A 24,058-nucleotide genomic window follows, 5' to 3' on the forward strand; every position below is an offset into this window, starting at 1 on the left:
GGTAGCTTGCCAGGTGTTAACAGCCCTTGTCCTATGGCCAGGTGGGCTCAGCCAGCCCCTGGGCGACAGGCCCCAGCTGTCCCCCTTACAGAAATGGTGAGCACCTCCGGGAGGGGCTGGGGCCTGGCTGTGGATGAGCAGTCACAGACCTGCAGGCAGGTCCCCAGGGAGTGGGCAGAGGAGAGACCAGCTTGAGAAAGTCCTCTGCCCCCTCCTCTCCCCAGGGTGTCTATGCCACCCACAGCTACAGCCCTTAATGCCCATGGCACTGGTACCCAAGAGAAGGGCTTGCCCGTGGAGGGCTGTGGGGCAGGGGGAGGTGAGGTGCTGGAGGGGCACTGTAGAGGGACGTTCCAATGGAGGGGTCCCCAGAAACCCCAGAACAGGCTTCCAGAGGTCTGGGGACAGACAGACTTGGGCCTACCGGCAGAATCAGGGCGCGGCTCTCCTGGAAACTTAGGGCAGTAATTATGACCCGATGTAGCTAAGGAGAACATAGGCTCAGAGAGGTTGAGCGAGCAGCTGAGGCCACAAAGGAGCTTTGGGCTTACCGCCAGGCTGTAGAAGTGGCTGAGGGGCCGTGGGCGGGACCGGAGGCTGTGGGCAGGGTCGCGATGCCCAGGGTTGTGCTCGGGGCGGGGCCGCGGGCGGGGCCGGAGGCTGTGGCAGTGTCGTGATGCCCAGGGTTGTGCTCGGGGCGGGGCCGTGGGCGGGGCCGGAGGCTGTGGGCAGGGTCGGGACGCCCAGGGTTGTGCTGGGGGCGGGGCCGCGGGCGGGGCCGGAGGCTGTGGGCAGGGTCGGGATGCCCAGGGTTGTGCTCGGGGCGGGGCCGCGGGCGGGGCCAGAGGCTGTGGGCAGGGCCGTGATTCGGGCAGGGGGCGGTGGGTTGCGCCCGGGGCCGAGCCGTGGGGAGGGCTGGAGGCTGTGGGCAGTGACGTGACGCCCAGGGTTGTGCTCGGGGCGGGGCCGTGGGCGGGGCCGGAGGCTGTGGGCAGGGCCGTGATTCGGGCGGGGGTGTGGTTGTGCCCTGGGCCGAACCGTGGGCAGGGCTGGAGGCTGTGGGCAGGGTCGGGATCCCCTGCGTTGTGCTCGGGGCGGGGCCATGGGCGGGGCCGCAGGCTGTGGGCAGGGTCGTGATTCATGCGGGGGGTTGGGTGGGGGAGGGTTGTGCCCGGGGCCGAGCCGTGGGCAGGGCTGGAGGCTGTGGGCAGTGTCGTGAGGCCAGGGGTTGTCCTCGGGGCGGGGCCGCGGGCGGGGCCAGGGGCGGGGCCTAGGGACTCCCGCCCGGAGCTCTCGTCCTTCCCACCCTCGCCCGCGGTTAGGGACGCCCTATGGCTGGGGGCGGCCTGCCTCCCGCTGTGACCAGCAGATGGTGCCAGAGGCCGGCCGATGTCGAGGCCTCCTCTGACTCGGAGACCAGCTGGCTGGGGGCCGAGTGTGCAGGGCTTCCAGTGTCTCTCCGGGTCTGGGCCTAGCAGGGGAGAGATGGGACACGGCCTAAGGAGAGTTGTGGGCACAGCTACTGGGCAGCCCCTGCCTGGGGACCCGGCGGTGCGGACATCAGACCCTGGCTCTGACACCTCCAGACTGCCAGCAGGGGCGGCAGTTCCCCTGGGGGAGGGTGGACTGGGGTCTGCGCCCTCCCAGAAACCCCAGGGGAGGGGAAGCGGGTCCGGAGTTTCCTGTGGCTGTGACTTCCGCTCCGCCTTCCAAGCTGTCCCTTCAAGGGCCTGGTGGGAGTGGGCAGGATCGAGGTGTGGGGAGGAAGGGGAGAGGTGGGGCATCACCCACAGCAAGGGGTCCAGGACAGACGGAGGGAACTGTGTCAGGTGGGGGGTTTGACCCTTGTGTCTCTGCCTCTGCCCCCCTTCACAGTGCCATCACCCCCCCTTCCCCCTGCAGCAATGGTGAGAGCCTCTAATTTGTCCCTGAGGCCTTAATTTGCTTTTCAGCCAATTATCACCACCTTAGCTTAATATTCTGACCGCACAGGGAGGGGAGGTCTGCATAGCTTTGAACACTTCCTGTGGACACGGAGCCCCCCTCCAACCTGGGCTCCTGCATCTTGGCCCACCCCACCCCTCAAATGCCTGCTGCGAAGCAGGAAGGGGTCAAGGCCAAGCCCCAGGGAGAGCTGGCTGCTGACTCTGGAGGCCCCCTTCGTCCTGCCTTGTCCAGGCGGAGCCTGGAGGGTAGTTCACAGGCCTGCCTGGGAGCCCCACTCCGGCTGCTGGCTACTCCTCGTGGCAGAAACCCTGACCACCACCACTGCCCCCCCCCCCATCCATCAGGGTTCCCCGGGGAATTCTGGGAGACCTGACTGCGGATCAGGATCCGCAGGATCCTCAAGATCAGAGGAGCCCTCCCAGTACCCACTGAGGCCAGGAGTCGACACCCAGTCACTCCAGCACCGGCCCAGGGCTTGGCTCTTGCCGGGTGAGGACATCTCAGGTATCCCCTCCTCCTGGGGGTACCCTTCGAGCCATTCCCCAGGGAGTCCAGCAGCCTGGCTGGTGGGGGAGGGTGGGCACAGCCCCTCCCCGGGGCTTTATCTCTACTGGGAGGCGGGCTAGTTTCCCCAACCCCAGGCGCTGCCCCACAGGGAGCAGCCCTAAGCCCCAAGGAGAAGCTTGCCGAGGAGCAGCCCAGCCCAGGGGTCGCTGCAGCCAGCGACTCGCACTCTGGTCCTCAGAGACTGGTGGGAGGCATTAAACTGTGTCCCCAGAAGATCCGTCTAAGTCCTCTCCCCTGTAACTGAGGGTACGTAAGCTCTTTGGAGATGCTTTCAAGGTGAATCAGGGTCATCTTGGATCAGGGGGGGCCCTGAACCCGTAACTAGTGCTCCCATAGGAAGACGGAGCCCTGGACACAGACACACGGAGAGGGGGTCCCTACAGGGAGAGCAGGCACGAGCCTAGTCCTACCGTGTCTCCTGGTGAAGCTCGGGGGGGCCACCCAGCCAATGCTCCCCACCCCCCACTCCAGCCACCAGGGGCATACCAGGCAGCTGGGGCCTCTGGTCACTGCTTGGGCTCCTGGTGAATCTGGCCAAACATTAGTCACCCTTGGAGAGGCTGCAGCCTCGCTGCGTGGCGCTGGGGGGTGACTCGGGCCTGGCGGGGCCCAGAGCCGGTTCCCGAGCCACCCCAAATCGCTGGCTGCAGGCGTCTGCTCCTGTCGGCCTGGTGTTCTCCCACCGCCAGTCCCTTCCAGGCTCCGGGCCCAGGTCACCCATCGCCAGGCCTGGAGATGGGGGCTGAGGGAACGAGGTCATGTGCCCTGGGGGAGTCCCGGGTCTCTGCGATGTGAGCCTGAGTCTCGAGGTAGCATGCCCGTGGGATGAAATCCAACGCAGTGCTTTCTTGAGGTGGAAATTCCTCCTTCGCCCGGAAACCTGAGGCTCTTAAAGCCCTCAACCACTTAGATGGGACCCACCCACAGCACGAGGCTCGTCTCCTGTACTTAAAGCCATCTGCCGGTAGACGTTAGCCGCAATCACAAACACCTTCCCAGCGACATCTGTACCAGCGTGTGACTGAGTAACCAAGAAATGGAGCCTCGCCGAGTGGACCCAGAAAACTAACCACCACAGTTTGTGTCGTTATTGTTAATTCTCATTATGTTTATTTTTTCCCCTTTCCAGATGGAAGCTGGGGCTTGGAGGTGGCTGCTGTCCTGGTCAGGGCTAAGCCGGGGCCCCCCAGCTGCACCCATCCATGGGCCTTCCCGAGACCAGGTTGCTGGGCAGTGATGTGTTGCCCACAGAGATACACCCACTGGCCCAGACCATCAGACCAGCATGTCCAGAGGGGCCAGCACGTCCGGAGTGGGGGCGGGGGGGCCAGCATGTCTGGCAGGGAACAGCATGTCCGGAGGGTACAAGCACATCCTGGAGGGACCAGCACATCCGGGGAGGATAACGTGTCCGGCCGGGGGGAGGCCAGCACATCCGGGGGGCGTAGCACATCCAAGGGGGATAGCATGTCCGGCGGGGGTGGGGGCAGCACATCGAGGGGGGACAGCATGTTTGGAGGGCCAGCTGGCCCGGAGGGGTGGCTGGCACCCTGGGGTCAGGGCAGCTGCCAGGGCAGTTCGAGGCCCCAGGGCGCTGGGGGGCTCCCAGTGGCCGTACTTGCCCTGGATATCTGTCATTTGCTGCCGACGTGTGTGAGCCAGGCAATGCATGTAGAAAGCTTTTGTCTTGAGAAAAATCAGAAGTGTTTTTGCTGGGCCTGTGTTCTCAAAGGGCAGCCATGGGCTGGAGCTCAGGGACCCCCACTTAGCGGGCCTCTGCTGCCTGGACGTGGAGGAGAGCCAGGCCCCAAGCTTTGCCACCGAGGTGAGGCAGTGCTCGGGTCTGTGTTTCCATGCTGACTTCTTAATGACTTGTTCTCCAATGAGGAATTCTGTCTCCAGATGCCGTTTGACTCTCAGACGTAAATGGGATGAAATAAGGGAATGAGTCACTGAATTCTGACATCTTAGAAAAGATCGCATTCCGTTGGCATCAGATGAGCAAAATGGGCTTTTTTATTGATGGAAAAGTTGACTGGTGTGAACAAATCAGAGGAGATGTGTTCCTTTGGATTCGCCTCTGAGTGGGAAATCAAGTGACTTGAATGGGCCTCGAGTGTGTCAACATCAAAACACAAGGACTGTGGAAACTGAAAATGTCTTGTGGCCACAGCGTGTGTGCCAGGGGCATGGGGACAGGATGAGGCAGTGCCCCTCAGCAGGCAACCCTTCCTTCTACCCGGGAGCTGGGACCACGGGGCACAAGGCAGGCAGTCAGGACGGGAGACCAGAGCCCAGGGAAGGCACAGGGGATTAGCCCACATGAGGAGTGCCAGGCCAACGGGCAGGGAGGGAGGGAGGGAGGGAGGGAGGGTTGAACCTGGTTTCCTGCCCTGGGGCCATCTTACCACCTTATCACAAACTGGTGGCTCAGGGAACAGAAATCCAGCCGCTCACAGTCTGGAGACCCAAAGTCAGAGATCCAGGGGGGCAGGGCCAAGCCCTTCACCCCGAGGGGCTCAAGGGGAGGCTCCCTCCTGCCTCTTCCAGCTTCTGGGGGCTCCAGTCTCCGCCTCCGTTTTCATGTGGCTTCTCCTCTGTGTCTGTGTCTCTCCTCTTCTTCTAAGGACACTTGTCATTGGATCCAGGGCACTTATAATGCAGGATGGCCTCGTCTCCAAATATGTCCCTAATTACATATACAGAGACCCTATTTACAAATAAGGTCACATTGTGAGGTTCTGAGTGGACATGAATTTGGGGGGAAACTTTAACAACAGAACTCTGAGGAGCAGGGCTTCCTGGAGGAGGTGGCCGGGGTCTACCAGCCAGAGTGTGGACATATTTGCCCTCTGGGTGCTAGGCCTGCCATCTTTGGGCAAGACCCCTGTGGCCAGTTGACACTAGCTGAGACCTTGGAGTAGACCTGCCCGGTGCCAGGCCGGGGTAAGGGTGACAGGGGCCCAGGACAGCCTGGAGACGTTGTAGTTCCGAGGGGTGGCCCCCTGGCAGGCATGGGCCAAGGGGGCAGGGAGGGCACTGTTCGAGTACTGCCCGCCCGCAGAAAGGCAGGGGTCTGGGAGCAACCACGACGTCCTTCAGCAGGTGACGGGTACGCTAACTGTGGTCGGTCCCCACAATGGAATAGTGTTCAGCTAAAAAGAAATGCTCCATCAAGCCACGGGAAGCCACACAGGAAGCTCAAATGCGTGTTACCAAGTGAAAGACGCCGGCGAGAAAAGGCTACACTGTAGGGGTCCAACTACATGACATTCTGGAAAAGGCAGAACTGTGTTAAAAAAAACAAAACGCAGTTATCGGGGGCTGGGGGAGAGGAGAGGCTGAATAGGCAGGACAGTGAAACTATGTGACGCTGCAATGGTGGAAACCGATCATCGTCCATTCATCCAAACCCACAGTGTCCAACACCAAAAATGGGTGTCAGTTAATAATAACGTGTCAACAGGGGCGCCTGGACAGCTCAGTCGGTCAAGCGTCCCGACTTCGGCTCGGCTCATGATCTCGTGGTCACGAGTTCGAGCCCCGCATCGGGCGCTGGGCTGACAGCTTGCTTCGCACTCTGTGTCTCCCTCGCTCTCCACCCCTCCCCCGCTCTCAAAAACGAACATTAAAAACGTAAAAAATAATGGGTCAATAGTATCATTGTAACGTCGATCGTAACAAATGTATCACAACAATGCGAGACTTCATATAGAAGAAATTCTGTGTGTGGGGGGGGCAGAGGTATAGGGAAACAGTGCTCCATTTTCTGTAACCCTAAACCTGCCCTAAAATATAAAGTCCATATTAACATACACTATTTAAAAAAAAAAAAAATGACGAGGGGCTGGTTCCGGGCTCGGGCTGGCCCGGGAGGTGTGGCTGTAGGGGTCCCGCCCGCAGGGTTCCATCCGGGCATCCGGTCCCCTCCAGGCCTTGCCCTCCCCGGGGCCCCTCCCAAGGGCCAAGGCCAGCTGATTGTCATCCCTGCCTGAGATCCAGAACTTACAGCTCATCGCTGCCCCTCCAAGTGCCACCAGGTCATTCGGGCTGTCTGCCGGGCTGGTTATGTCACCGCTGCCTCCGGGAGGCTCCATGGGTGTCCTCAAGGACAGGGTAGGGACCGAGGCCACTGCAGGGGGAGGTGTCGCTCCCACTTCTCCCCCAAGGGGCTCTGAGTGGGGACGGAGACCAACCGCAGCCCCTCGCAGAGAAGGGGCGGGTCGTCCCCGCTCCAGATGCCGGCCGGCCATCCTGCCTGTCCCAGACACAGGGCTGACTTCTCGCCGGGATTCGGTCAAAGCCGCCGTCCGGGAGTGGGGTCTTTACTTGGTTACTTAATGTTGCTGAACAAGGAGGAGTTAACGACCCTAACTGTGAGCACTCACTGGTGAGTGGCATCACCTGGCCGGCCCCCGTGTCCTCCGTGGGCGGCACACACCCGTGGCTCTGTCGTTACCGCGTGGCTGGCCTGCACCTGTTCCCGTTGGCTGTCAGGGGGAGGGACCCGGCGTGCACGAGGCTGCGGTCTGGGCCGGTTGTTTCGTCAGAGCTCTCTTATCGCGTGTGGCTGAACGCAGTCCCCAGCCGGCCGCCCCCCAGCCCATACCCTGGCGACCGGCTGCCTGACCTTGCCCTCCAGCCGTCTCTTCGGGGCATTTCCTGTTCCCGGAGCCTGGGGGCTCAGGGTGGTGGTGGGGGACACTAGCCCAAACCCACCAACCCACTCCGGGGGCCTTAAGACCCACCCTGACCCTAGTGCAGGCTGCTCTATGTTGGGGGGAAGAGCCACCGCTCGCCCTGCCGCGGGCGATGTTCTGGAGCCGTGGCACCCCTTGGCCTCTTCCCCAGATGGGGTGTGCTGTCTGTCCCTCTCCTCGTTGCCTGGTCACCCGCGCTCCAGCTCCCTGCACCCCCTTGGCCCGTCTGCAGAGAAGGCTGTGGCCTTTGCCACAGGGCGCTGAGGGCGCTGGCTCTGCCCGGTACCCAGGTGCCCTCAGGAAAAGGCAGAACGTCTCTGTTCATTGTCTGTGCCCAGGACAGCCGTGTTTGGCCCCTTGTCCCCAAAGACCCGTCGGTGAGCGGGGCCATGATAATCCCCGCTTCGTGTCGTGGCTAATTTTGGAAGCTCACCGCCTTCCTCCTCCCTCTCGTGGCCGCCTTCCCTCCCCGCCGCCAAGTCGGTGCCCACGGCTGTACCTAATGCCACACAGCCCGGCGCCAGGCCCGGCCCTGCCCCAGGACCTTGTGTCATGCACACAGGTGGCCCCGGAACGGCCACATCATCCGCAAGATGGGCCTTAGCCTCCTGCCCCACCCTGCCCGGGCTGAGCCCACATCCCAGGGAAGCCTTGGCCCGGCCACCCTGCACAGCTTGGTGGGGGGAGGCGGGGCGGGGACCAGTCCAGCCTTCTGGGGAGTCTTTGGCAGGAGTGGGGCCGCTGGGTCACCCTGAGAGGCTCCTCCCCGGAGCTCATCATCTGGGGACCCAGCATCTAAGGTGAGGAGGGTCCCAGGTGGGCCACGCCGGGTGCAGACAGATCCCCACCTGGAGTCTGGCCCCTCTCTCTTCATTCACAGGCCCTGGCATGTACCCTGCGTCTGGGGAGTCTGGCCCAGGGGCTCCGACCATCTTGCCTCCGGGGTGCCTGGGGCGGGCCTGGGGCCTCACCCGTAAACGCAGCCGCCTCCTGAGGGAAGAGCTGTCTTGGTGGGGAGGGAGGGCCAGGGGGGTCCCGGAAATGCCCTGGGGGTGCAGGGGGCTTCTCTGCAGCACAGGGTGCCAAGTCACCCCAGTACCTCATCTTTCTCTTCCCCTGCGCTGACCGGGCTGGTGGCCCTTCACCCGGGGCCGGGTCTCTGCTCCCCGCTCTACACCCACGACAGCGTCATGCCCAATTAGCGCCCACGGGGTGAAGCCTGCCATTCTGAGGGCTGGGGCAGCCCGGGAAGCTGCACTGAGGGTGCATCGCCACAGAGTGCCCACTGAAGCCCGAGGCCACGGCCAGGAAGGGCCCAACCTCAGGCCCCTGCAGAAAGCCCAGGGCCTCCCGTGAGCCCACAGCCGCGTCCGCCGGGTGGGGGGCAGAGACAATCCGTCACCAACACTCACAACCTCTATAACCAAGACAAACATCACCGAGGGGATGCGGTCTGGGACCACCAGGTGGCAGAGTGGCGAAGAACCAGTGTGCAGCAGCCAGGAGGGCTTCCTGGAGGAAGGGGCACTGGAACAGACAGGCTAATTACCTGGAGAAAAGGAGACGGGCTGTGCTGGGCAGGGATACAGCTAGGAAAAAGATTGGGGGGTGGACACAGCGTGGCCTCAACGAGTAGAGGGGGGCCAGCTTGGCCCGAGGACAGTGAATGCCTCACATCAACCTCCCCAGGGCCTGCCCCGGCTTGGGGACTTTCCTGGGGACACAGATGGGGGCCTCCGGGGTGTTTCCAGGTGAACCGGAGTCAGCCTCTGTGGCTTTTGAATAATCACTAGGAGCCTCAGCACCGGTGGGGGCCGGAGTGGCTGGGATGGTCAGAGAGGTGCACTCGTGTCCTGGGCGGGGGGACAGGCCTCAGCCTCTAGAAAGGGGAAGGGCGCAGGCCACGGCAGAGCTCGCCGCTAGGATGGGGGTCCCTACTCAGGGGCCATCCCTGGGGAGACCACTGGGCCGTTGTCCGGTTGCCATGGCTCCCAGCCGCCACTAATCCTCAGCCTTCTCTTTGGTGCTGGCCTGACCTCTGCAGAGTGTACCCAGATGTCCCCACACTTGCTGCTCCTGGGGACTCATGCCAGGAGCATGGGGCAACGGGGAGGGGGAAGGCGGACAGGCCACCTCTCTGGACACCTCCTTTCCCATCGGAGCTCCCGGCAGCAGCCAGGTGAGGCCACCCAGGTGGGAGGGTGTCACAGGGGTCCCAGCCTGATGCTGGGCTGTAACCAAGCACCCACCCACCCACAAGGCTGTGTCCCCCTTGTGTGCCAGACGCTGACTCCCACACGGGACCCTGCGCCCTCGGGACACTGAGATCGAGGAAGCTGCTTGGGGAACCCCAGAACTTTGGGGGCCTCTGGCCAGCAGGAGCTGGGTACAGCCCATGGCTGAGGTGTGAACCACAAGGGTGTCAAAAGAGGCTGAAGGAAGGGGCGAGGCAGATGGGGGTGGTGGGGAAGGAGTCTGGGGGGCTTGGAGAGGTTCTCGGGGGATCCGCATAGAGAAGCCACAGCTGTGGACTGGGCAAGGCATGGCCAGGGATCTCCAGAGAGGGTGGAAAGGCCAGGGTTCACACGGGGCAGATTCGGGTCGGAGGGGGGGGGGCCCGGGACCCGGCCTCCGATGCCACTGTCCACCCAGAGCCCGGCCCCGGCCTAAGGCATGGCAGGTCCCAGAACGAAGCCCAGGGATTGTGCAGACAACAGGCCCTGTGTGGGGCAAGAAGGCATGAGCCCTAACAGCCAGAGCTCACGGGACGTGGGCCATAATCATACCCCAGGGCACTGTCACCTCCTCCACAGGCTGTGACCCGGAGACACCCGAGCTCTGTGCCTGTGGAGGACAGAGCTGACCATTCAGGCTGTAGTGGCCCCTATGTCCTCAAGACACAGACCCAGAGGTCCCCACCGTGCTCAGACCCCCAGCACCCCCCTTCTGGTCACTCTCACTGTCAGATCACGCCCCTTGCGGTGGCCCGGCCCTACTATTTTGGCCCCTTTCCCGCCACTGGTCCCATTGTCACCCGTCCAGTCACAAGAACATGCCAAGTTCACTCCTGCCGCAGAGCCTTTGCATCTGCTGTTCCCTCTGTCTAGTCTGTTCCTGGCCTCACTGGAGTCAGCTGTCTCCTTATAGAGCCTGTCCCAGCCTTTCTGTCCCCACGACTGTCTCTTCCTCGGCACCTGCTTCTTTCCACACAGTGCTTACAATGATTTAAAAGCACCCCCGTTAAATACCTCTCCGGGCCACTCTGGCGCTCACAGAATAGGCCCCTCCTGTTTTGTCCAGAGCGAATCTGCATCGTCCAGCGCAGGCCGGGCCGGGGAGCGCCGAGAACTACGTGTTTTCCACCCGATCGATTCCAGAGGGTTTGCGCACAGCCGCTGAGCTCGCGACAGCCCACACACAGGTGCTCGTGTGGTCCGCCTTCCCGGCTGGCAAGCCAAGGAGGACACGCAGCCTGGCCCTAGCTCAGCCCGCCCACGGTCCAGGGGGACATCCGAACCGCAGGCTCGGTGCAGCCATCGGGCCCTCCCGAGGGGCCAGGACCCCTTGACCTCCTGCGGCTACGGCTCCCTGCGGGACATCGGAAAGACGGCAGCCTCCTTGTGGGCCGGTGGGGACTGTGGGGGAGGGAACAGTTTCCTCTCCGGGGCTCCATGTTTCCTTGGCAGGGGGTGTCCAGATTTACCACCACAGGGGTGAGGTCTATGCGGCCCCCTTGGGGAGCTGAAGGACTGCAAGGACCCAGCCTGGGGTGGGGGACGGGGGCTGGGCCACCTTTTGAACAAGGGGTCTGGGTCTGGCTGGGGAGGGGCTACTATGTGCCCCAGGGAGCAGCCCAGCGCCCCCCACGTGGAGCCTGCATGGAGACAGGCAGGTGCCCCAAGCTGGACCCCCTGGTTCCGTAAGTGCCTTTTCTAGATTAAAAACATAACCCACATTTCTTGTACAAAATGAAACATCTCAGAAAAGCATAAAGAAGAAAGTACCTTGGGGCGCCTGGGTGGCTCAGTCGGCTCAACGTCCAACTGTTGATCTTGGCCTGGTCACAGTCTCACGGTCCCGAGACCCAGCCCCACGCTGGGCTCTGCACGGGGTGTGGAGCCTGCTTAAGACTCTCTCTGTCTCTGTCTCTCTCTCTCTCTCTCCCTCTACCGTCGTCCTTCTCTCTCTCTCTCAAAGAAGGAGAAGGAGAAACAGAAGGAGGAGGGGGAAGGGGCAGAGGGAACAGAAGAGGGGGAGGAGGAGGAGGAGAAGGGGGAGGAGGGGAGGGAGGAGGAGGGAGAGGAGGGGAGGAGGAGAAGGGTAGGGGGAGGAGGGAAGGGGAGGAGGAGGAGAGGGGTAGAGGGAGGGGGAGAGGGAGAAGGAGGGGGAAGACGCTAGGGGAAGGAGGAGGGGGAGGAGGGGGAGGAGGAAGGGGAGGAGGGGGAGGAGGAGAGGGAGGAGGGGGGAGGAGAGAGGAGGAGAGGAGGAGAAGGGTAGGAGAGGAGGGGGTAGAGGGAGGGGGAGAGGAAGAAGGAGGGGGAGGAGGGTAGGGGGAGGAAGAGGGGGAGGAGGAGGGGGAGGAAAGAAAATACAGGGTAACTTGCTGCGGTCCCCACCTATCAGCACGCCGTATGTCAAGGGCGAGGATCCGGGCGTCTTAGGGTTCCGCCATCTGGAGGCACCTCAGTCCTTCCAGCCAGTGGCTACCCGCCCCCCCCCCCCCCATAAGTCCAGGGTAAGGACTCTGGAGGCTGCTCCTTGGTGTGGGGAATGGACACCCACCCAGCGCCCCGTGCCCAGCAGAGCACGGCGCCCAACACTACCGGTTACAATCGGCTCAAACGGGGGCCCCGACCGCCCCCCCCCACCCCGCCCCGCAGCCGCCGCGCCTGGAACCTTGCCAGAATGCAGCTTCCCAGGCCCGCAGCCCTGCCGAGTCCCAGAGCGCAGGTGTGAGACCCTGCACCTGTGTTTGGATCAGGTGGCTGTGATCCCGACCAAGGGGACAGCCTCCAGAGTGAACGGGGATCCCCAAACCGCTCGGCCAGCTGGGCCCCGCGCCCGGGGTTAGTGGCCTCCGCCGCCAGACCCAGGCGTCCAGCTTCTCCGAGTGAGGACGGCTTCCGATCCGTCGACTTTGAGGAGCGCGCTGCGGCGGGGAGGGGGGACCCCCGGGCTGGGCTTTCCTGCCAGAGCGGACGTTAGAGACTGAGGCGGGGGCGTCGCCGTTCTGGGGCCCGACCCGGCCGGTGCAGCAGACTGCCTGGAGGGGAGGGGGGGGACCGCGGGGACCAGGGCCCGCCCCGCCCCGCCCCCCGCACTCGCCCCGCCCCCCGCCGCGAGCCGAGCCCAGAGCGCCGAGCCCGGAGAGAGCGCAGCGCGGGCACTCGGCTCCCCGCCGCCCGGTGAGTGCCGCGCGCCCCTGCCCCCCGCACCTCGCCGGGGCCCCGCGCGGATCCCTGTTGTCCTTTGGGGGGGGGGTCTCACTACCCTGCGCGAAGCCCCGCGCGGCCCTGGTCGGGGGTCCTGCCGCGCGCCCCCGCCTGCGCCGCCTTCTGCGCTCCTGCCTCACCTGTGTTCCTTCCCCCGGGGCTCACCGGCCGCCGCCCTGGGGGCCTCCACTGCCCGTCGTCCGCCCCCCCCCCCCAGTCTCCGCCGCTCCACCCCCTCCCGCTCCCCGGCTCCCCGACCCTTGCCACCCTCCGGCCTCTGGACCCGGTGTGCCGGAGTCGGGGCGCAAGGGAGACTCGGCCCGACCCCCGGCGGTGGACGCGCAGCCCAGCTCGCCCCGAGGCTGGCGGAGGGTGGGCGGCGCGGCCGGGGAGGGATCGGCTGGAGACTGGCGGGACAGTGAGGGTGGGAAGCCGAAGCGGAGGGAGCGGGAGCCGCTGGGCGAGCGGGGCAGCAGGTCCCAGGGGGAGCGGGCCGGGTCCGAGGTGGGGGGTGGGGGTGGTCTGCCGTCGGCACCAGGGGAGGCGGCGGCCAGGCAGAGTGAGCTGTGGGAAGGCGGCAGGAAGAGCGGGCCCAACGTCTAGGGGTCCCGGGAAGAAGGGAGCCCCGGCATCCCGGGTCTTGGCCAAGCGCTCTGAGCCCTCCTGATGCTTCCCCAGCAGGAAGGCCCGCCCTGCAGGTTCACCTGTGTGCTGTCTCCCCACCCAGAGTCCACACCAGCCGCTCACCTGCCCCACTGCCCGGCCCACCGACCCTGGCCTGCAGGCTGACCTGGGGTCCCGAGTAAGGGCAAGGGCCAGGAGTCCCAGTGGCCACCGTTGGAGGCAGTTCTGGCTGCCCGCTCCCCCCCTCCATCTGCCGAAGAGAGCAGGTTTCCTGGGCCCGGCTGCCCCTTGGGGGAGGCCTGGGAGCCTCAGGCGGAAGGCTGTTGACAGCATCGATGACAATGACCCTCCATTGGCTCCGGGTAAAATGACCCAGATTTCTCAGAAAGTGTGCTGGGGGCGGAACGTGGCCTTGGAAACAAACGTGGTGCTGGGACCCTGAGGAAGGGTCTCCGCTGGCCAGCCTCCCGTTCACTGCCCCAGGCCAGCCCACACCCACCTTCGTCTCCCCTGGGGGGGGGGGGGCAGGGACACCAGTCTGTCCAGAGCTGCCTTGAGGACAGAAGGAGCATGTGTGGGGGAGGCAGGCCCGGGTGCGGTGCTGGGGCCGGTCCTCTGGGTGTTGGCCCCTGCCCTGCGCAGGTCGGGGGAGGTGAGGACCCCAGGAACACGGAGCCGCTCCCGGCTAGTGCTGCCCTGGGTGGAGGACACCTGCCCTCTCCTGCCGACCTCACGTGGGGCCAGCCCGGGGGAAGCCGCGGAGCTCTGGGCACTGAGGGCCTGTCCCCTCCCCATGTCCCCGGGAAGCCTCCAGCCCCTTCTCCTTGAAGCCCAGGGCAGGAACCTTTTCCGACACTGGGAGAAGATGCTGGGCTGCTTGGGGCAGGCGAGAGGGAGCAATTATTTAGCACCCACTGTGTGCCAGGCACTGCACACAGCATCTTGCGTATCTGAATTTATTTCATGTGTTCAGGGACTTTCCATTTGCCAGGGGCTCAGGGAGGTGACGTGACCCGCCACCCCCCAAGATCCCTGGCGGGACGGGAGGGAGGGTAGGGGGTCTGTTCCCTGGGCCACATCAGTGGGCAGGCAGTCCTTCCCTGGTGGGGGGCTCTGGGTCAGAGAGCCCCAGCGCGGGCCCGTGGCTGATTCCACCCCCCCCCCCCACTAAATCCCCCGCCGCAGGAGGAAGGGCCCCAGGGACAATTTGCCACGAGTGTAATTTCTGTGACTAAGACGATTGCCACTTCTAAATAATGGCTCCTGTAGAACCGTGTTCCCAGAGGCAGGCGCCACTGTAACGACCTAGTTTCATTCTTCGCGGCTCCGCGGCCTGAGGAATTGGGGTGTCCGTGGGGTGCCGGGGCTCCGGAGCCATCTCAGGGGAGCCCTGAGAAGCTTCTGGAAGGCACGGGCTATCTGAGTCAGGCCTGAGCTCACATTCAACTATGCCACGCTGGGGCCCCAGGCCCCAGCCAGGGACGCATCTGAGCTGACAGTCGCCCCTCCCTCCGTGGGTGAGCCGAACATCTCAGGGGACGGTGGCTTCTCCCCCTCCCAGCACTCGGGGTCCCATGCAGGAAAAGGAGCCAGAAGCCCCTTCTTGAGTATTTTTTCCCCAAATGTGAGCGGGGGCCTGGGGCACAGAGACCAACGGGCCGATCTCAGCCCGAGTGTCCCCGGAAAGCCCTCCTCCCAGCTGGGCCCCCCGGGGAGGTGTGGACCCACCAACCCGGGAATGCCGCTTCCAGCTGAGGGATCCCCAGCTTTCTCTGGAGATGCGGTTGTTTCCAGAGGCCGTGCCTTGCCTTGTCTTAGTCACAGTCACTTGGCTCACATCGGGTCCCCATATAGCTGCCAGGGGCCCTCCGAACCAGGAGCAGCAGATCCAGCCCAACCCCGAGTGTCTCTCCCCCTCCCACGAACCTCCACCCGGAGGGGACCCAGGGGGACAGTGCTCTCCACTGGCTGCACTCGTCCCGATGCAAGTTCTCCGTCTGGGGCCCGCTGTCTCCCAGCTGCCATTCTGGGGGATTTCCTCCTCATCCGGGTCTTATCCGTCCTCCCTGGGGGCGCAGGGCTCCTGTCCGGGGCCGTCCCTGCTGCCGGTGCCCTCTCGTCCGCCCACCCCGCTCGCAGGGCCCTCGACCCCTCTCCCCTTCTCCGAGTCTCTCTTCAGCTGTGTCCAGACCCAACTTGATTCTGACTTTTATGGAGTTTTTTTTTAAGTCCAAATGATTTTTCACACCCGAGAGTTGTGAATTTTCAAAAATACACACTTGCTCATTTTACTTCTTAGACAGGAGCCAAATTTGTTTCATAATATTTTTACCCGTGCCTTATTGAGGAACCTAAACGTATTTATTTAAACAGATCTTGGACATGCTTGTCGATTCCTATTATTTTTAATTTCACATGAAATGGACCGGCTGGCCCATCTCCCCGTTGCCGGTTTTCTAGGGCCACATTTCGTAACAAACTTGGAGAGTCGGCCCATTGGGACCTTCAGGTTTCTTTCTGACACCTGCCTTTGTTCTTTGTTCCAGACACACACCCCCGGACACCCCCCCCCCCCATTTGTCTGCCAGAGTCCGGGGCTGGCCACCAGTGGGGGTGTCCTCTGCTCTGAGGAAACTCGGGGCACTGCGGGCCAGCCGGGCAGGGCAGGGGGACCTCTGGGCCTGAGTGGCCCTGGTTGGGTCCCCTGGGGCACTTAGGCCCCCACCCCCTGTGCGCTGTGCCCCCTTTCTCTTCCTGTCATCAGCGGAGATAGTTATTGTCTCCGGAGCACCATTGCTTTTATGAACTTTCTCAAACATACGGAAAAGCGCCAAAACTACATAAGGACACATGTGTGTCCATGACCTTGAACCGGGGATGTTAACATTGTCCCTTCTCTGCCTGTGCCTCTTCCTCCACGAGACCCAAAGCCTTGCCCCTGCACACCCCCTCTCCCAGGGGCCGGCTCACATGCATGCGTGTCCTTCTGGCCTGGGCTCCGTGTGTTCCCTGGTCTAGGGCACATAAGGACCTCACCTACCTGCTCCGCTCCCCGCCCTGGGCCGTGGCCGTGGAGGTGGCGGGCCGGCCCCAGAGCGCATGCCCAGAGCGTGTCCCTCACAGCTGTGATGATTGCACCCTGGAGCGGTCTCCTATTGTCGTCCCCTCGGCCCAGAGACACCCTGCCCAGCGGCAGCTCTGAGGACCAGGGCACCAAGTCCTCTGGCCAGCCTGCGGGCTCTGAGGGCGCTCCTGAGGGGACAGTGGTCCTGAGAGCCTGCGGTGGACGCTGGAGGGGGCTCTGCAGACCGAGGTCTGGCTCCTCGGCCACACGCAAGGCCTGGCCCCCTCCTGATGGCTCCAGGAGGTCACCTGGAGTCTGGCCGTGGGGTCACCCAGGAGAGCAGGGCTCGGCAGGTGTCATGCCCGGCCTCAGCCGGGTGTGAGGGGCTTGGCCTGCCCGGCTGCCGTCCCGACCTCCCTATCACTGCCCCGTCCTTCTGCACCCTCCCTGCGCCGTCCCCTCCTTGCTGGCGCCATGGGGACCGTGACACCACCTCCAGGCCCCAGGAGGCCCTAGCCGACTGGAGGAGGGCAGAGGCCCAGCGGGGAGCTGCCCCCGGGCAGTTGGCGGGGCATAGGGATAGTCAGGGCTCTGGAAGCCATCGAGCTGCCAGCCCCCTGCTTCTTCCTCTCTGGGCTTGTTTTCCAAACAATTTGCTTAATGTGACTCGCGGCCACAGCCGAGCTGGACGTGAGTAATCGTGTTTACCCGCCGAGGGGAGATCCTGCGCCTCCCGGGCGGGCGGGGCCCGGGGAGGAAACACCTCGGCCGGTAATCGCCCCGCGTCCTCCCTTGTCTTTGCAGAGAGGACGCGCTGTGCCCGCGCTCGCCCTGCCTGGCCCGCAGCGGCCGCGATGGAGCCTCTGTTCCCAGTCCCCACGCTGGCCGGCTGGAACGCCTCTGCGGCGGCCCCCGGCACGGGCGGCCACAACGGGACGCTGGCGGGGCCGGCGGCCTCGCCGGGGGCCCGCGCCGTGGTGGTGCCCGTGCTGTACCTGCTGGTGTGCGTGGTGGGGCTGGGGGGTAACGCTCTGGTCATCTACGTGGTGCTGCGCCACGCCAAGATGAAGACAGTCACCAACATCTACATCCTCAACCTGGCCGTGGCTGACGTGCTGCTCATGCTGGGGCTGCCCTTCCTGGCCACGCAGAACGCCGTCTCCTACTGGCCCTTCGGCCCCGTCCTGTGCCGCCTGGTCATGACCTTGGACGGCATCAACCAGTTCACCAGCGTCTTCTGCCTGACCGTCATGAGCGTGGACCGCTACCTGGCCGTCGTCCACCCCATCCGCTCCGCCCGCTGGCGCCGCCCCCGGGTGGCCAAGCTGGCGAGCGCGGGCGTCTGGACCTTCTCGCTGCTCATGTCGCTGCCCCTGGTGGTCTTTGCGGACATCCAGGAGGGCTGGGACACCTGCAACGTCAGCTGGCCGGAGCCCGTGGGCCTGTGGGGCGCCGTGTTCATCATCTACACTTCCGTGCTGGGCTTCTTCGGGCCGCTGTTGGTCATCTGCCTGTGCTACCTGCTCATCGTGGTCAAGGTGAAGGCGTCGGGCGTGCGCGTGGGCGCCACGCGGCGGCGCTCGGAGCGCAAGGCGACCCGCATGGTGGTGGTGGTGGTCGTGGTGTTTGCGGGCTGCTGGCTGCCTTTCTTCATTGTCAACATTGTCAACCTGGCCTTTGTCCTGCCCGCGGAGCCCGCCTCCGCGGGCGCCTACTTCTTCGTCGTCGTCCTGTCCTACGCCAACAGCTGCGCCAACCCCGTGCTCTACGGCTTCCTCTCTGACAACTTCCGCCAGAGCTTCCGGAAGGTTCTGTGCCTCCGCAAGGGCTACGGCGCCGAGGACGCGGAGGCCGCGGAGCCCCAGGCCGACAAGAGCGGCCGGCTTCGGGAGGCCACGACGCCCGCGCGCGGCTCCGAGGCCAACGGGCTCATGCAGACCAGCCGGCTGTGAGCACCGAGGGCCGGCGTGGCCCCAGGTGGCCCCTGCCCCCCGCCCGGCCTGCATTTCCTGCTGGGCAGAGCCCCACCCCAAGATTTGGGGGGGGGGGCGCCTGCTGAGTGCCCCACACTCCCTGTGGCCCGGACGCTCTGTGTGGTGCGGGGACCAGCTGTGTGGGCCGAGGCCATGGGTGGCCCTGCAGGGACAAGCTGTCAGCAACCCCCCCCCCCCAGCCCGTTCCTGCCATAGAGGCTGGGCTCCTGGAACGCTAGGGAGCGGGTGGGAGAGGCCGGGTGTCACCGGCAGTGCTCAGGGCGCCTCGACCTTATCCTGCCCCCAGCTCGTGCCAGCCTGCCGGGCCGGGGAGTGACCACTGGAGTGAGCCGGTGACTGCTCTCCCTGCCTCTGCCCTGCGGTCCCATGTACCTCGTCACACCAGCCCTGCATCACCTGGTCAAGTGTCAGTCTGTGAAAACAAAGACGCCCGAGGGTGCTGGGCTCGGGCCCCTGCCCCCGGGCACTGCCCGGGGCCCGTGACCATGCTGACTCTGGAGGTGGCAGATGCAGAGGGAACGCGGCTGTGTGCGGGGAGGGTGGGCCGGGGCCCCACAGGGGACGGCTGGGACTGCGGAGCTCTCTCGTCCTGGAGACCCCCAGCTGCCGGCTGCCCACCCCCGCCACGGCATCTCCCTTCCTGGTTGGCCACAGTCATGCTTTGGGGGGCAGTGAGGGGCGGGCTGGGGGCCGAGGCTTCCGTGGCGGGACCGGGATGGGGGAGCAGCAAGCAAAGCGGCTGAATTGGGGGTGGAGGGTCGGGCCCCCGGGTCCGGGGGACACAAGTGTCCCGAGGGGTCCTGTGCAAAGGGTCCCTAGGGCATCAGTAGAGGCCATCCTAGGGAGGGGGCAGGAACCCACAGTCATCTCTTCTGCTTTTGGTAAGAGCTCTGGCCTGGAGAGGATGGGGGATGAGAGCAGCAGAGGAGAAATTTCCAGATAGCAGTGGGGGGAGCAGCTCCCAGCACAAATAGCAGTCACTTGGAAGGCGGCACTTGTGTGGGTGCGTGCAAATGCCAGCAAATGCCAGACCCCTGGGGAGCTCTGCCACCCCCAGACTAGAGTGGTCCTTCCACCCCCAGAAACGCCACCCCCTCCTGCCGCCGCCCCGAGCCGGCGGTGCGGTCCTGGAGAAGATGCCAGCCCGAGACCTGCCGGGGCACCATGTGCCTTGGGCCTCTCTCCGAGGCTGGAAGGAGGACCAGAACGTGGGGGCTCACTCGGCCTGTGTGCCCCCCCCATCTGGACAGCCCTCCCTGGTGTCACCCCGGCTCACGCTCCCTGGGTCTGCGCAGAGCAGGACCTCCGACCCGCAGGAGGGCAGGGGGAGCCGCAGAGCCATGCCGGGCAAGGGGGAGGCCTGGTCAGTGCCGCCCGCGGCCCCGCACCGACCCTGGACAGAGGCCAAGGCCTGGAAACGCAAGAGCGTGGCGAGGCCGCTTGTGTTTGACAACCGATCTCCTGAATAAATTGGAGAATAAATGTTTGACTGTTTCCCAAAGCAAATATTGTCCCTGGAGCCGATCGAAGTTGGTGCCGATCTGGGTTCACGGGTCAGCCGAGGCTGGGAGGAGGCAGACAGGCACCCCGGGAGGCGGGAGCCGGGACACGCAGGTGAAAACGGGGAAAGTACAAAACAGCGGGGCCCAAGGGAGAGCCAGCCTGGGGCGGCCCTGTGCATGTGGGGAGTGGGCGGGCTCGTTTGGGGCCCCTGCCCCCGGGCCTGTGGGGCCTCGGTTCCTGGGGGCCGGGGCAGCTCCTCCACGGGTCGGGGCCGCAGAGCCTCGCTGGTGACCAACCCCCGCCCCCCGCGGCCAGCAGCCAGGGAGGGAGGGTGCCCTGGGAGAAACTGAGGCTCGTTCGACCCGCCACCCACACCCCAGTCGGACCTCCCCCGGGCTTTGGCTGCAAAGCGAATCTGCTCAGAATGACTTTGGGGAGCGAGCAGATGGCTCGGAAATCTCTGCCCGAATCGATTCCTCCCGATTGATTTGACATCATGAGCTCCCGCCCAGGGCCACGCCAGCCCAGAGCGCCCTCGTGTGTGTGTGTGTGTGTGTGTGTGTGTGCGCGCGCGCGCGCGCGCACGTGCGTGTGTGGGGCCCCGGGCCTGATGGGACGTCCCCGAAGATTCTAGGCAGCCCCTGGCCCCTAGGTCTGGGTGGTTTCTGGGAGCTAGGCTTGGCCAGTGTGGACAGTGTCTGAAGCCGTGGGTGCGGGTGCGGCCCGGAGCAGGAGCCACGAGGACCCAGACACCCCCGCAAGCCTATCTGGGAACGGGAGGAGCAGGTAGATGAGGAGGGCCTGGGGACACCGGGGTGGGGGCACGGGTCCACCACGCTGCTGGCGGGCCCCACGTCCCCAGGCCCTGAGAAGGGGTTGGGGTTGGGGGGGACACAGAGCAAACATGCTATAGTGGCTGACCTGCTTTATGAGCTCTCTCCACGCATCGGTGCCTTTTATTGGCTGCTGGGCTCCAGTGGATCCCAGAGTGACCTTGCTCAGGAAATCCGGCCTGCGGGGCCAGGATGAGGCTGCCTCCGGGATGGGGTGCAGAGACAGGAGGGGTCTGTTTGCCTGGGCGGGCGGGGCATGGGGTGGGACAGGCATCCCCACAGGGAGAAAAACCGAGGCAGGATGGCCCCGGGGCTGTGCTCACAGGCCCGGCCGGCGGCGGCCGCTCCCCGGCCAATCCCTGCCAGCGGGAGCGATGTTGGGGTGCCCTGGGTGTGGCCAGAAAGGGCCCCCCTCTCGGGTGTCCTGGCGCAGGAGGGCGGACAGACCACGGGGAGACACCAGGAAGGACACTTGACGGCAACGTGGGGGCACAGAGAGCTGTGAAGTGCTCCGGAGACAATAGAGTCTTCAGTGGTCACTGGTCAGGGCCCCTGCACAGCTTGGATCTCCAGGGAAGGGTGGGGACAGGGACCCGGAAAGACAGTTGGGTCTGCGGCCCCTCTGGCCACTGGGCGTCTCTGTCCCAGACACCGCCATGTCCCCTCCTTGCAGCCAAGCACTCTGACCTGACCTGCCCGGGCCAGCCAGCACCACTGGGGCTCCTAAGGGAGGGTTGTTGAATGAATAAAAGGATGTTGAACAAAGGGGGCTCTGGCCAGGTTGGAGGCCTTACCCAAAGGTCCTGTGGCTGCCCGGGACCCCGGCCCCCGCCCACCCTGGGGCTCCCTCCCACTCCCTCCAGGCCCGCCCTGTCCCCTCCTTCAGGATGCTTCTCTGCAGACAGCACTGACCGCTCTGCATTTGGTCCAGGGGCACCATCGGGCACCTGGGCAGGTCCCAACACAGGGTGGGGGGTGAGGGGCAGGGGCTCTGCCCGCACAGACATGTGGTTCTTGCCAGCCCAGCCCTTCCCTGACGTTTGCACCTGCACTGGAGTCTCTCTCCCAGACCGTAGCCCCGTGATGTGGGGGAGGAGCAGGCATGTCCCCGGAGGGAGACGGCAGGTCCTCCTGGCCACATGGGCTGGTTCTCCTGCTGGAGGACACCGACCGCCGAGCAGCGGGGACCGGCCATGTTCTCTCCTGCTCAACACCCCGCCGTGACTCCCACTCTTCCCCCACGTTTCCCGGGCCCGGCCTGTCGGTGGGAAAGGCAGCCCGCCCCGCCGAGTTGTTTGAGAAGGCTTCATACAGGGACATTCTGGCGTGGCGGGTGGTGACAGGTGCGAGGACGGGCTTATGAGAACCAAGAGGGGCCCTCTTTCAGCACAGGGCAGCTGGGGCCTGGTGGCCAGACCACCAGGAGAGCTGGGACTGGGTGCCCGCCCCTCTCTCCTCCCTGCTTCCCGTACCCTGCTGGGCTCCCCGTTGCCAGACATGCTGGGAGGTGGTGATTTGGTCCACAGGGGTCAGGGTGAAGCTGGGGAATGGACGTGGCGGGGGACGGGAGATGCCCAACACACACACACATCCGTGTCCCAGTGGCCATCGGGCCTGGGGTGCAGGTGACATGGGGAGCTGCCCCCAATCCCTGCCCGCACGGTGCCCAGCCTGTCCTGCGGGGTCTTCATTCAACCTCCCTCCTGACTCAGCCCCCAGCGGGCGTGCCCAGAAGTCACTGGAGCCACGCAGGGGTCCGCCCCGTGGCCGGTGATGCAGTGGGGGAGGAGACAGAGGTCACAGGAGAGAGGCTGCCGTTGCCTGGGGCCTCCTGCTTCTGACACCTGACTGTGGCCTCACCACCCCTCTGAACAGTAGGTCTCTCCATGTGCCCCCTGGGCCACTCTGCCGGGGCCTGTCCACCTGGGTCCCTCCAGGGGCACGTGTGAAGGTGTGACCGGGCGCCCTTCGATGGAGAATGTCTGGACACCGGCACTCCGGCTGTCCCCCCCGAGCGGCATCCCCCGGCCCAGGGCGACCCTCACTCCTTCCCACGCGGAGGAATCATCCAGCCCTCTGGTTTCACGTATCCTCCTGTGTTGTGTTTGGGCTTCAGGGCTGATGTGGAGCCAGCCTATCACTCAGCTGTTTGGCAAATGCTTCCACTTTGGGGTTTTTTTTTGTTAATTTTTTTTTTAACCTTTATTTATTTTTGAGACAGAGAGAGACAGAGCATGAACGGGGGAGGGTCAGAGAGAGGGAGACACAGAATCGGAAGCAGGCTCCAGGCTCTGAGCTGTCAGCACAGAGCCCGACGCGGGGCTCGAACTCACGGACCGCGAGATCACGACCTGAGCCAAAGTCGGACGCTTAACGGACTGAGCCACCCAGGCGCACCATCACTTTGGTTTTTAAATTGAGCGTTGTGTCCCCTTCCAGAGATTAGCTGAATATTTTCACGTATTTTTACTGTGGTAAAGTGTACGTAGTCGAAGTTTCCCGCCTTAAGTGTTTCTAGGAGCACAGTTCAGTGGCAGGAGGCACATCCCCGCTGTTTGGGACCACGACCGCCGCCCATCCACACAGCTCTCCCACGGCCCCAAACGGAAGCTCTGTGCCCACCCCTCCCCGCCCCTGGGGACCACCGTCTCCTTCTGTCCCCAGGGGCACCCGCACTGTCTTCCTGTGACAGGCGTTATGTCACTGACCACGGCGTCCTCGAGGTCCATCCGCATCCCAGCGTGTGTCGGAATGTCTCGAATAATATTGCATCGTGTGGACGGAGCACAGTTTGCTCATCCTTTCGTCATCCGCGGATGGCTTGCGTGGCCCTCCCTTTTAGAGGGGAATAACGCCACTGTGGGGGGGGGGTGTCCCATATGTTTTTAATGGCTGTGTTGCTGGTGGCTCTTTTACTCACCTGAGGCGTGCTTCACTGGGGGTGTGCCCGACGTGGCGGTGTCCCCATCTCGGCCTCCTCCCTCGCTGGCACATCGGTCACCTGGGTCCTCCCGGTTCCCTTGGCCTCTGCCTGGTGGCCATGGCACTTGCCGTATCTCCCAGGTCAGGCCCGGTTTCCACACAGAGCAGAGCTGGGTCTCAGAATGTTCTAGATTCCCGTCTACCCGCTCTTCTAGGTTGTGTCCAGGGTTGGCCCACAACACTGAGAGAGTGGATTTTGCACAAACGTTCACGATAACGCTATCCACGACAGCCACAGGTGGAGAAAGCCCCAGGGCCCCCAGTGCTCACATGGACGCACCGTGGTCCGTCCACATGACAGGACGGGGTTCAGCCACCCAAGGGAATGAAGCCATGACAGGTGCCACAGCGTGGACCCACCCGGGGGATGTGACCTCACAGAACAACACGCAAAGGGCCATACGGCCAGTGA

The 24,058-nt window shown here is 64.4% G+C and overlaps 1 protein-coding gene and 1 long non-coding RNA gene across 3 annotated transcripts; one reads left to right on the forward strand and one right to left on the reverse strand.

Moving 5' to 3' along the window:
* Positions 1–3,612: 3,612 nt before the first annotated feature.
* LOC128313643 (uncharacterized) lies at positions 3,613–12,484 on the reverse strand. 2 transcript variants are annotated; one of them, XR_008294617.1, is made up of 4 exons: positions 12,181–12,484; positions 11,219–11,316; positions 10,001–10,058; positions 3,613–8,763 (listed from the first exon to the last, which is right to left on the reverse strand). It is a non-coding gene; the product is annotated as an uncharacterized LOC128313643 (long non-coding RNA). The 2 variants fall into 2 exon arrangements; XR_008294618.1 differs by adding an exon at positions 11,807–11,917 and having other exon boundaries at positions 3,613–10,058.
* A 108-nt stretch (positions 12,485–12,592) lies between these two features.
* On the forward strand, positions 12,593–19,940 carry SSTR5 (somatostatin receptor 5). The gene has a single exon (XM_027043678.2). The coding sequence runs from the start codon at positions 17,189–17,191 to the stop codon at positions 18,284–18,286; it is 1,098 nt and encodes a 365-aa protein (XP_026899479.1). The 5' UTR covers positions 12,593–17,188; the 3' UTR covers positions 18,287–19,940.
* Positions 19,941–24,058: the final 4,118 nt, after the last annotated feature.

Source organism: Acinonyx jubatus, chromosome E3, assembly GCF_027475565.1.
Source record: "Acinonyx jubatus isolate Ajub_Pintada_27869175 chromosome E3, VMU_Ajub_asm_v1.0, whole genome shotgun sequence".
Classification (NCBI taxonomy): Eukaryota; Metazoa; Chordata; class Mammalia; order Carnivora; family Felidae; genus Acinonyx; species Acinonyx jubatus.

Coding starts and splice junctions, on each gene's coding strand:
- SSTR5 (XM_027043678.2), top strand. CDS start 17,189: ATGGAGCCTCTGTTCCCAGTCCCCACGCTGGCCGGCTGGAACGCCTCT.